This window comes from Nerophis ophidion, linkage group LG23 (genome assembly GCF_033978795.1).
Source record: "Nerophis ophidion isolate RoL-2023_Sa linkage group LG23, RoL_Noph_v1.0, whole genome shotgun sequence".
NCBI lineage: Eukaryota > Metazoa > Chordata > Actinopteri > Syngnathiformes > Syngnathidae > Nerophis > Nerophis ophidion.
This window is the reverse complement of record NC_084633.1, coordinates 23658993-23672028: the sequence shown is the minus strand read 5'-3', so window position 1 is coordinate 23672028 and position 13036 is coordinate 23658993. Positions and strand designations below refer to the sequence as shown.

At 38.3% G+C, this 13036-nt stretch overlaps 1 protein-coding gene across 1 annotated transcript in view; it reads left to right on the top strand.

Annotated features, from left to right (window-relative positions):
• The window catches only part of LOC133541734 (glutaryl-CoA dehydrogenase, mitochondrial-like), a 37624-nt gene that overhangs the window by 24345 nt on the left and 243 nt on the right, over positions 1-13036 (top strand). The window contains exons 4-12 of the mRNA XM_061885294.1: positions 657-797; positions 3004-3066; positions 3200-3370; positions 4224-4353; positions 7035-7251; positions 7317-7420; positions 7505-7630; positions 10905-11065; positions 12922-13036. The exon at positions 12922-13036 is cut by the window's right edge and continues 243 nt beyond it. Of these exons, the coding sequence (XP_061741278.1) occupies positions 657-797; positions 3004-3066; positions 3200-3370; positions 4224-4353; positions 7035-7251; positions 7317-7420; positions 7505-7630; positions 10905-11065; positions 12922-12995 (1187 nt within the window). The 3' untranslated portion in view covers positions 12996-13036. The remainder of the gene's footprint in view (positions 1-656; positions 798-3003; positions 3067-3199; positions 3371-4223; positions 4354-7034; positions 7252-7316; positions 7421-7504; positions 7631-10904; positions 11066-12921) is intronic.

The window sequence follows — 13036 nt, the reverse complement described above, 5'->3', positions numbered from 1 at the left end:
CCCCACCTCAACTTCCTCATGCTCTCTCAGGGAGAGCATGTCCCAAATTCAAAGCTGCTGTTTTGAGGCATGTTAAAAAAATAATGCACTTTGTGACTTCAATTATTAATATGGCAGTGCCATGTTGGCATTTTTTTCCATAACTTGAATTGATTTATTTTGGAAAACCTTGTTACATTGTTTAATGCATCCAGCGGGGCATCACAACAAAATTAGGTATAATTATGTGTTAATCCCACAACTGTATGTATCAGTATCGTTAATTAATAGTTGGACAACATTGGAATATTGGATATTGGCAAAAAAGCCATTATTGGGCATCTCTAATCACAAGCCTTCAGTCTTCTGATCAAAAATTAATACTTACATTTAACGATGTAGAACAAAGAAAAATATAAACTAAACTAAGATTTAACAAAAGAAAATTAATTTACAATTGTAATCATAATTTGCATTTTTTAAACTAATTTTTTTGTAGACTAGCAATAGGAGGCCATAGTCCTAGAGTATAAATAAATGCACATTAAAACGGACCAAATCATGACATTAAAGCCTCACTCATGTTATTTTCTAAAACTTGGCAGCCCTGTTTTTTGAGATTGAAAACGTATTCCCGACAATTCAAGATTGAGTCATCTGTTGTGTGGTCCAAACAGCGAAGGTCCAGTTCAACTGGCAGGACGCTCTGGACCTGGAGGGCCTACTGACAGAGGAGGAGGTCATGATCAGGGACTCCTTCAGAACCTACTGCCAAGACAAACTGATGCCTCGCATCGTTTTAGCCAACAGAAATGAAGGTAAATAATCCTTAAATGGTTTGTATTTCCTTTAAGTCACATTTGCTGTCAATATTCTGTCCCTCTAAAACAGGCAATAAAGGACATAAATGATAGTAACCAGGTGGAAAAACTAAGTAAATATTGGTGACTTATTTCGGTGCTAAATGTACTAGTTTAATGGCACTGAAATAAGGCAACAATGAGCTATAGTTTGTGTTAGATGGCGCTATTGTCTGATTCAGTGATTCTCAAACTGTGGTACATGAGCTCCATTTAATGCCCATCCATCCATTTTCTACCGCTTATTCCCTTTTGGGGTTGCGGGGGGTGCTGGCGCCTATCTCAGCTACAATCGGGCGGAAGGCGGGGTACACCCTGGACAAGTCGCCACCTCATTGCAGGGCCAACACAGATAGACAGACAACATTCACACTCACATTCACACACTAGGGCCAATTTAGTGTTGCCAATCAACCTATCCCCAGGTGCATGTCTTTGGAAGTGGGAGGAAGCCGGAGTACCCGGAGGGAACCCACGCATTCACGGGGAGAACATGCAAACTCCACACAGAAAGATCCCGAGCCTGGATTTGAACCCAGGACTGCAGGAACTTTGTATTGTGAGGCAGACGCACTAACCCCTCTGCCACCGTGAAGCCCGGGTTTATATATATATATTTAATGATATATGACTATGTTATACACCCCGCAAGCACCAAACCCCGCCCACCTCAACCACGCGGGGGGGGGGTTTGGTTCTCGCGGGGTGTATAACATAGTCAGGAAGTTTCATGGATGCAAAGGATTCTGGGTATTTGTTGTGTTGCGTTTATGTTGTGTTACTGTGAGGATGTTCTCCCGAAATGTGTTTGTCATTCTTCTTTTGTGTGGGTTCACAATGTGGCGCATATTAGTAGGAGTGTTAAAATTGTTTATATCACAACCGCCAGTGTACTCTGTGTCACCCAGTATGCCTTGCAATCTCATACATGTGCCGATAGAAGCAGCAAAATGCATGTGTCCGGTCGGCACGCAAATAGCATTCTGTTAATTGTGGGCGCGATGACATTCAAGAGGACGCAAATAGCATTCCGTGAATGGCGGGTGCGATGACGTTCAAGAGGACGTCAAGAGTAATATCATCACGGCACGCCCTTAATATTGTAGTCCGAGTGAAAATTGGAGAACGTTGACTCCGGGTGATGTCCGGGAGAGGCATTGAATTCCGTAATCCCCACGCAACAATCTGGGGGTCCGCAATTGTGCAGCTGAGCCGCATCAGAGTTGCCAAAGAGCCGCGGTTTGCCGACCCCTGATGTAGGAGAACCTAATAAACAGCAAGCCCTGACAGTAGTCCAACATCGCCACAATTGTGTAGTGAGTTGATGCAAATGTATGGAGATGTTTTAAGTCCATTATTCTACAGCACAGGTCTCAAAAGCAAGGCGTGGGGGCCAAATATGGCCCGCGAAAGCTTGGTAAAGTATGTGTCAATAAAGTACCGTATTTTTCGGAGTATAAGTCGTACCTGCCGAAAATGCATAATAAAGAAGGAAAAAAACATATATAAGTCGCACTGGAGTATAAGTCACATTTTTGGGGGAAATTTATTTGATAAACCCAAAACCAAAAATAGACATTTGAAAGGCAATTTAAAATAAATAAAGAATAGTGAACAACAGGCTGAATAAGTGTATGTAAGACGCATAAATAACTAACTGAGAAGGTGCCTGGTATGTTGACGTACTATAACACGGTAAGAGTCATTCAAATAACTACAACATATAGATAATACTGTACGTTTACAAAACAATCTGTCACTCCTAATCGCTAAATCCGATGAAATCTTATACGTCTAGTCTCTTACGTGAATGAGCTAAATATTATTTGATATTTTACGGTAATATGTTAATAATTCCACACATAAGTCGCTCCTGAATATAAGTCGCATACTGCTGCCAAACTATGAAAAAAACTGCGACTTATAGTCCGAAAAATACGGTATATGTATGCATCAGAGTATGGAGAGATAGGTGTGTGTTTTTACACGTTATATTTTTTGGTATTTTTCTTTTCTTATTTTTTAAATATATGAAAGTCATTCTAATTATTGTTAATGACTTCATAAAACGGATTCAATATTAAAAGACAAGATATTGTATGATGTCAACCACCAGCAATCTCCTTCTGTCAAACTAAACTAAACTTGTTTTGTTTTCTTCCAGTTTTCCACAGAGAAATTGTGTCAGAAATGGGGGAAATGGGGGTCCTGGGTCCAACCATTAAAGGTAAGTGTGAACATGTTTCACGTGATGCAGAATAGCTACCACTGGATCAGAACATTAAAATCCCACAAGTTGTTGCTCAATTAAGCATTTTATCAATTTTTTGATTCCATGTATTCTGCGTTTGACGTAAAAGGGTACGGCTGTGCTGGAACAAGCTACGTGGCCTACGGTTTGATCGCCAGGGAAGTAGAAAGAGTGGACAGTGGCTATCGCTCTGCCATGAGTGTGCAGTCATCACTCGTCATGTACCCCATCAATGCTTACGGCACTGAGGAGCAGAAACAGAAGTACCTGCCGAAGCTGGGTAGGTAGCGACAGCCCATCTCTTTGATAAAAGGTCACAGGAATTTTATTCTGACTTTTCAGAACAGACTGAAGCTTTCAGTTCGGTGCTGACGTGTACCGAGTTCTCGCTCGGTACACACTAAGGGCCTTATGGAAAAGTCTGTCACTATGATGATTGCCCTTTGAGTCATCTGTGATTAAGGGCTATATAAGTCAACTGATTGATTGATGAAGGCGTTCCCTGTCAGATCTGGCTTTGTGTGTATTCTCTCAGAAACTAAAGTACTATTACCCCTATGTCCTTCTGAGGCTCCAATAAGGCCTGCAGCCCAGGAAGGTGAAACATACTGTGCTTGACGTTTTGATGCAGTGTACACCACACATAATATAACTTCCAGAAAGCTATCAAATCTATTCTGATCTCTTCAACTTGAGGCACATGGAAACATCCATTGAGATAAGTATAAAAAGACCATAATGTTACTCTGAATTAACAAATCAAAAACCGAAATGCCCATAATTTACCTGGCTGTGTCTCTGCTTGAGTGGTAGAGAGACATCCTAGGACTAACGGGAGCTCATTGCTATCAATGATTTCATTTGGACTGATCATTGAACTATGCAACCATTTCATCGAAAACACATTGTAGCGCAGTGCTAATACACCTGCATTTTTTCAGAAAAAGAAACCTTGTAAATTGATACACTATCGCAACTAGTTTTTCTTCGAACATTTTATTTTAGGTACTTTTGTGGTTACTGTACCGAAAATGAATCAGACCGTGACCTTACCACTCGGGTACGAAGAGAACCTTGTGCATGCTGTGCTTAACTCCTCTCGTGACTCAGACTGTTTCTTCCTGTGATCTTAGCACGGGGAGAGATTCTGGGTTGTTTCGGGCTGACAGAGCCAAATCACGGCAGCGACCCAAGCAGCATGGAGACACGAGCCAAATACAACCCGTCCAGTCGTACCTACTCCCTCACAGGCTCCAAGACCTGGTGAGTGCTCCTTCCAAATACATCAAGCAAGGTGTTTTACCTAACATAATGAATAATGGTGATTAATGATCATGTCAATATTGATCAATAAATGAGAAGCCCTTATATTAGAGGTGTCAAACCCAAGGCCGAGGCCTAGATGTGGCCCGCCACTTCATTTTACTTGGCCCTCAAAATCCTTGGAAATAATATGTATCAATTAAGTATTGTAACTTGTCTTACTAAATATGTTCTTTCTTCCTATTTTGGCAGAAAAGAAATACATGTACTCCATGCAATCGCAAATTTTGTTAACTTATATTTTGTCTAATTATAGAAAAATATATGATCAAACATTCAAACCATTTATAAAGTAGAAATAAATACTAATAATGATGATTTCAAAGCAAGTTATCCATCACATTGTGCAATGTAAAAGTAGCAATAGATTAAATGGTAAAATTGTGAAATTTACTGTGGTTTTTACAGCATTTTTCTTTAAGTGAAAAAAACAGTACTTTTTTTTTGAAAACTGTGATAAACTGTGGTGCTGTTTTGGCATTTACAGTAATACACCGAAAAATCTACAGTTGTTCATTTGCATAAAACAACAGGTGCCAAAATTTTACTGTAAAAATTCAGTTTTTATTTACAGTTAAAAAACACATGTACATTTTACAGTAAAATTCTGGCAACTGAATGGCCTTTTTTTTTTTTTAACCATAAAAGCAGCAGTACTGTTTTTCCATTTACAGTAATATACACTACTTTTTAAGGTGAAATGATTGCAACTTGCCATATTTTTTTTTTTACATTTTAGTGTAAAAAAATCTAATAAAATGCATTAAAATTTGTGTAATATTAGTGTTCACCGTTAAACGCGGCCCTCTGGGGCCATACATAACTGCGATGTGGCCCTCCGTTAAAACGACTTGACACCTCTGCCTTATATACTTTTGTACTTCAAAACTCAAGCTGCGTGAAAAATGGAGAAGTGAAACGTGATAAAATGTTTTTTTATTTTTCCTCTGCTGTACTAAAATTAGCTAACGTTTCAATGGGAACTTCAAATTAAGATGATCACTTGAAGTACCTGAAAATTAAAAGTACCTTTTTTAAAAAGGTTTTTCAACCCCTAATTTATAGAAATACCTATCTCTATGATGGATACAAAAACTACAACCACTCTAGTAGTGGTGTTGTTAAATTAATACATCTCTCTCAGATATTATTATTATTTTGTAAAGACTAAAAAATTTAGACCTATTGTCTCAGAGAGTTTTTAAGTGTGACTCGGGCCGGAAGACTTCAGGGCAGGCACAGCAAATGGAGAAGAAAAACAAAATTTTTCAAACCTGTTGAATTTACTTTTGTCAAAGGCAAAATGAATAGACTTTTAGTTCCTCCAGTGAGTGAATGAACTAAACTGGTCCAGAAAATCTGTTTTTCAGGTTGTAGTGGAGGATCCACTTGTAGTATATTGGCTTATTTTTCAATTTTTTCTTTGAATTTATAAGTTTTTATTGCGAGGTAGGTATCATGTCATTTAACATCCACACGGGGGTGCTCTTTAAACTCTAAAGTGGTTGTGATTATTATGTGATGCAAATAACACATTCTTACATTTTATAACATCATTGGAACATTTTTTTTTAGGAAACAAGTTTATAAAATAATATATTTTTCAAGAAAAAAATATTTTTTTAAATGTTTTAATTGCGGAGAAGTGTTATGTTATCAAACATCCACACGGTAGAGTTCTTTACACTTCAAATACGGATTTTGAGTTGTCTGAGCATTAATAACGTCTTTTACAACTACTAAAATTGTAAATATTAATAAAACCAAATGATTAAAACATTTGGTATTGAATTAAAATCGATATTATTACAAATTGTCTTGTGATTTAGTGTGATCCCATTACCATGTTCATACATATTACCTACTGAAAAAAAACTTTCATATACATGTATACACAGTACACACAATTAATGGATAATACATTTATAGATACATTTCTCTTAAAAAACAGATTATCTTCAGTTAAGATGAGTGCGATGCTGACATCTTCATTTGTATCAATGGGTTTAAACAAAATAAAATGGTACGAAGACTCCTGCGAGTGAAAATAAATGTTTTTAAAATAAAATAACCTGTCAGAGTATTATCAATTGTCTGATATGATTATGTGATTTTAACATCATCATGCAAATTATCCACTAAAAAAGTTATTTATATATATATATAAAAATATAATGAAAAAAAATACAAATAATGAATTCAAAACTGAACAGAAATGTATTAATAAGACCACCAAAAATAGTATATTTAGTTGACTGATGGTAACAAACTATTCATAACCACTGAAATAAAATGAAGAAAAAAAAAAAAAAAAGACTCAAAAACTGAATACAATGTATTAATAAGACGACCTAAAAGAGTATATTTAGTTTACTAATTAGTATCATATATGATGGTAAACTATTCATACCCACTGAAATAAAATAATGTAAAAAAATATAAATAATGACTCAAAAACTGAATGGAAATGTACTACTAAGACTACCTAAAAGAGTATATTTAGTTGACTGATGAGTATTATATTGCGGAAAACTATTCCAAAAATACAAATCAAAAATTGTATTATTTACTGAAGCTGTAGTTAGAATGAATAATAAGTTTCAAGCTGTTCCCACCTGCAGGATCACCAACTCCCCAATAGCAGATGTTGCGGTGGTTTGGGCCAAGTGTGACGACGGCAGAGTCCGCGGCTTCATCCTGGAGCGTGGCATGAAAGGCCTGTCCACTCCAAAGATCGAGGGCAAGTTCTCCCTGAGAGCATCTGCCACCGGCATGATCCTCATGGACGAGGTGGAGGTTCCAGAGGAGAACCTGCTCCCTCACGTGTCCGGCCTGGGGGTGAGTGGAGGAAAAGGAGCATGCTTCTTGTGCAAAGATGTTCACCTTCCTGTGGTCGCTGCCAGGGCCCGTTTGGCTGCCTGAACAACGCTCGTTACGGCATCGCGTGGGGAGCTCTCGGGGCTGCGGAGTTCTGCTTCCACGCGGCTCGCCAGTACACACTCGACAGGTTCTCTTTGCGTCTTTGTGTGTACATTTTGAGCGCCCGCTGAACTCACTCGACTTTGAACCGGCTTCTCCTCCTGTGAACCAGGATCCAGTTCGGCGTGCCGCTCGCCAGGAACCAGCTGATGCAGAAGAAGATGGCCGACATGTTGACAGAGATCACCATTGGCCTGCAGTCCTGTCTGCAGCTGGGGAGACTCATTGAGGACAAAAAGTCAGTTAAGATTTTATAAGTGTAGAGATGTTTTATATGTTACAGACCACACTTGAAGATGCAAAATCCTGCAATGAACAGTTTGGATCTTTGTTTGTGGGATGTACTACAATGACACAAACACAGTACATCACATACATAAAGACTCTAGTACTCGAAGGCTATGTCTATACTAAGCCGTATAACCCCTTAAAGCAGTGGTTCTCAAATGGGGGTACGCGTACCCCTGGGGGTACTTGAAGGTATGCTAAGGGGTACGTGAGATTTTTAAAAAATATTCTAAAAATTGCAAGAATTCAAAAGTGAAGTGAATTATATTTATATAGCGCTTTTCTCAAGTGACTCAAAGCGCTTTACATAGTGACACCCAATATCTAAGTTACATTTAAACCAGTGTGGGTGGCACTGGGAGCAGGTGGGTAAAGTGTCTTGCCCAAGGACACAACGACAGTAACTAGGATGGCACAAGCGGGAATCGAACCTGCAACCCTCATGTTGCTGGCACGGCCACTCTACCAACCGAGCTATGCTGCTCCGGCAAAAATCCTTTATAAATATATTTCTTGAATAATACTTCAACAAAATATGAATGTAAGTTCATAAACTGTGAAAAGAAATGCAACAATGCAATATTCAGTGTTGACAGCTAAATTTTTTGTGGACATGTTCCATAAATATTTATGTTAAAGATTTATTTTTTTGTGAAGGAATGTTTAGAAAGAAGTTGATGAATCAAGATTGATCTCTATTACAATCCCCAAAGGGGTCACTTTAAGTTGATGATTACTTCTATGTCTAGAAATCTTAATTTATAATTGAATCACTTGTTTATTTTTCGACAAGTTTTTAGTTATTTTTATATCTTTTTTTCCAAATAGTTCAAGAAAGACCACTACAAATGAGCAATATTTTGCGCTGTTATACAATTTAATAAATCAGAAACTGATGACATAGTGCTGTATTTTACTTCTCTATCTCTTTTTTTTCAACCAAAAATGCTTTGCTCTGATTAGGGGGTACTTGAATTAAAAACATGTTCACAGGGGGTTCATCACTGAAAAAAGGTTGAGAACCACTGCCTTAAAGCATACCTACCAACCCACCCGAATTTTAGTGCCTCTCCCGAAAATCTTCCGGGACAACCGTTCTCCCGAATTCCAGCCGGACCTGAGTGAGGACAGCCTGTCGTCTCATCTACTTTTCCTCCGTGTAAACAGCGTGCCGGCCCAGTCACGTTATAACCTCAACAGCTTTTGGAGAGTGCACAACTGCACACACAACAAGAAGGAGACTATTATATAGGATTCCGTTATCCATAGGTTTATCTATAACCCACAAAGTAGGCAGGCACAGAGCTATTTCTCAGCGTGTGTTTATTCCAGCCGGCACGTTAATACACTGACACACAACATGCGGAATCCCATCATGCATTTATTGCTTCAAAACTACGGCAAGTAGTAATGTTCAAAAAAGATAGTGACAGAGAATAGAACGAGGATGGACAATTCAACCCTAAACTCACTCCTTTCCTGCAAATTCAATGTCACAGATGCTGCCCATACTTATGCTCCTTCATAGGCTTTGCTACCGGCTGCAAAGCATTGCACTTTCAAATACAACAATGAGTAGAGAGCAGTGTTATGTTTGTGTATATGGGTAAATAAATGAACACTGAAATTCAAGTATTTTGTATATATATATATATACATATATATATATATATATATATATATATATATATATAAAATAAATACTTGAATTTTAGTGAATTCTAGCTATAAATATACTCCCCCCCCTTAACCCCGCCCCCCAATCTCCTGAATTCGGAGGTCTCAAGGTTGGCAAGTATGCCTTAAAGGAATAATTATTTAGCCTAGGCCCCGTTTCAGCCACACTAAACCAGAGTTTAAGGTTCCCCTCCTCAGACAAATATTTTTCCAAGGGTAAGTGCGTTGTGTATTTGTTGAATCTGCGGCTCTTAGCTTTGTATGGACTCACTGATCGTTTACAAACTGAGTTCAGAGAGGAATGACGCCAGAAAGACCGAGCTCCTCACAGGAAGTGACGTCAGAAAGAACTCGCAATAATAAAGCGGTTTCGTAACTCGGGAGTTAACCACTGAAAAGATGGAGGCGAGTCATCCAGACATGCTCTTGTTTCTTAGTCTTCTACGTGTACAGACACTTGTGGAAATCACACATGAATACCTTAAGAGAAAGCAATTGCAGCTATTTGTCATACAACACTTCTCAGACGGTAAGACAACTTTCCAATGTCCGGGTCCGCTGTGAGTCTACTTACCAAAAAACTTTGTACATTTGTCGAAGGAGAGACAACGAGAATGCAGGCTCCCGTGGATGTGATAACAAAAAAGATAGCGTGGGCTTTGTATTACCTAGCCGTCGAGGGAAGACTAACAACAGAAAACGGTGAATGCATTTGGACTGGCAAAGCAGACTGTATCAGTTATTGTCTGCCATGTATGTCGGGGACTCAATGTCTAGGTCCAGAGTATATAAAGTCACCAAAAAGGAATGGACAATGAAGGTGAAGGCAAAAGAGTGAGGAGTGTTCTGTCCAGATATCTAGATCCCTACATTGATTATTGTCGAATGTTCTTTGTCACATAGTTTACTTTTACGTGTTTATCAAATATTTGATTAATTTATGATAGCTCAGGTGTGGTTCACTACAATCGGGCCCCACAGCACGCTGGATTCCAGTACATTGAAATACCACAACACTGGATATTGTTCAGATAAGTTACATTTTAGAACTTGCACACAAAGCTACACTGGAGGTGACTATGACGTGCGCATTCTCCGCGCATACGTATTAGGTCGTGTTGGGGCGGGGGGTCTTCAACGACCATTGTGTGTGTGTGGACTAGGATAAAGTTAGGTGGGATTTACAATGGATAATCCATAGCCGGTTGATTGTAAACGGGGCCTAAGTAGTTCAGTGCAAGTACAGTAGAACTTCAATTTAAGAGCTTAATTGGACTGAAAACACTATGTCATATTGTCTTCCATTGAAATAAATTGAAATCAATTGAGTTGGTGTTTAGACCCTCAAAACAGCACACTTTTGAAAAAGAAAAACTAACTTCTGTAAATTATTACCTAATCATATCCTGTATCGGCTCTCATTAGATGCAGGTGTACTTAATAGAGTGATGTGCAACGCAACACACTCATAAAAATTGTTTATCAAGTTCAGTCAATCAAATCGATGGTATTAGTGTTTTTTTGTTTTGTTTTTTTTGTGTGAGCAGGGCGGCCCCGGAGATGATCTCCATGCTGAAGAGGAACAGCTGCGGTAAAGCTTTGGACATAGCCAGGCAGGCCCGAGACATGCTGGGCGGAAACGGCATCGCCGATGAATATCACGTCATTCGCCACGTCATGAACCTGGAGGCCGTCAACACGTATGAAGGTGAGGAGTGTTTTGCATTTTGATTTTGATTTATTGGTTCTCGTTGGGGAAATTCATTTTCACTGCCGTTACGTTTAAACAACAGACATTACACATCACAAACAAAAAGACATCATACCTGACCAACCCATTTACCGTATTTTTCGGAGTATAAGTCGCTTCGGAATATAAGTCGCGCCTGCCGAAAATGCATAATAAAGAAGAAAAAAAACATATTTAAGTCGCACTGGCATACAAGTCGCATTTTTGGGGGAAATTATTTTGATAAAACCTAACACCAAGAATAGACATTTGAAAGGCAATTTAAAATAAATAAATAGTGAACAACAGGCTGAATAAGTGTACGTTATGTGACGCATAAATAACCAACTGAGAAGGTGCCTGGTATGTTAACGTAACATATTATGGTAAGAGTCATTCAAATAACTATAACTTATAGAACATGCAATACGTTTACCAAACAATCTGTCACTCCTAATCCATAAATATGATGAAATCTTATACGTCTAGTCTCTTACGTGAATGAGCTAAATAATATTATTTGATATTTTACAGTAATGTGTTAATAATTTCACACATAAGTCGCTCCTAAGTAAAGGTCGCACCCCTGGCCAAACTATGAAAAAAACTGCGACTTATAGTCAGAAAAATACGATAGAGGCTTGTCAGACAGGTGCTGTTTAGGGCGGCTATAGCTGCAGGAATAAAATACGGCCACCCTCAGTGTAACCTGTATGGCTGTTGACCAAGTATGCTTTGCATTCACTCGTGTGTGTAAAAGCCGCATATATCATGTGATTGGGCAAAAGCGTTGTTACAAAAAGTAACACCTACTGCTAATATATAGCATCATTTGAAAAGTCACCCACTAGAGAATGAAGAGTGCTTGAAACTGCATGTCAACATCTCCGTTCAGTGCCATACCCAGAAAATGCCAAAGCAACCATTTCCAGACCGTATGAAAAAAATAGTCAACAACAGAATTTAATAACGTCCGCAGGAACCTACCACATAGCAAAGAATGAACACTATTTGATTTCCTATTATGCAGCTAATTTTTATTTGACACTTATTGAAATATCTTGTGTGACATCATGCACAAAAGTGCACTTTATCTGTTTTAAACGATTGTAGTGGCGTTCTGTACAAAAAGTGCACTTTAATTTAGTGTTGTTTTGATATGTCATCTTAGTGACATCATGCACAAAAGTGCACTCATAGCTTGTTTTAAAATGTCTCTGACAATCTTGCACTCTGTTTTGAAATGACATGAATGTTTGTGCCACTGCTTAATAACTGTTTAATAAATACAGTTTTGGTCAATTGACTTAGTTGTGATTCCCCTCTTTGCATGAAAGTTTAAAATGAGCATATATTAATGCAGTATGAACAAAAATGTTTTAATGTAGACACATAGAATCATCATACTGCTGTGATTATATGCATCAAGTGTTCATTCAAGGCTAAGGCAAAATATGGAGATATATATCGTGTATCGTGATATGGCTTAAAAATATCGAGATCTTAATAAAAGCCCTTATCACCCAACCTAAGTCAAATTAACAAAAAAGAATAATTGCGTTTAAGCAAAAAGGGACCGTTTCTCATCTAGGGCAAACATGCTGGTGCTTATTACTATCAACTTCACTAATGTATTTTCTGAGTAGGCATGCTGCTTTCATATGTGTATATATTGTAATCTGCTGATGTCATTATGTAGTTAGGTTGTAGGAAAAAAAGAGGCCAATACAGATTTAAAAAAAAAATAAAAGGCCTATACAAATATACATCAAAAAGGAAAATATCGGCGCCAATGCTCTGTGGAATGAAACATAACTTTCTATATGCCACCTCAGGTACCCATGATATCCACGCCTTGATCCTGGGCAAAGCCATCACTGGACTGCAGTCCTTCACTGTGGACAATTAGACTCAAATTCTCTCTGCTGCCAGCTCTCATGTATGTGTGAG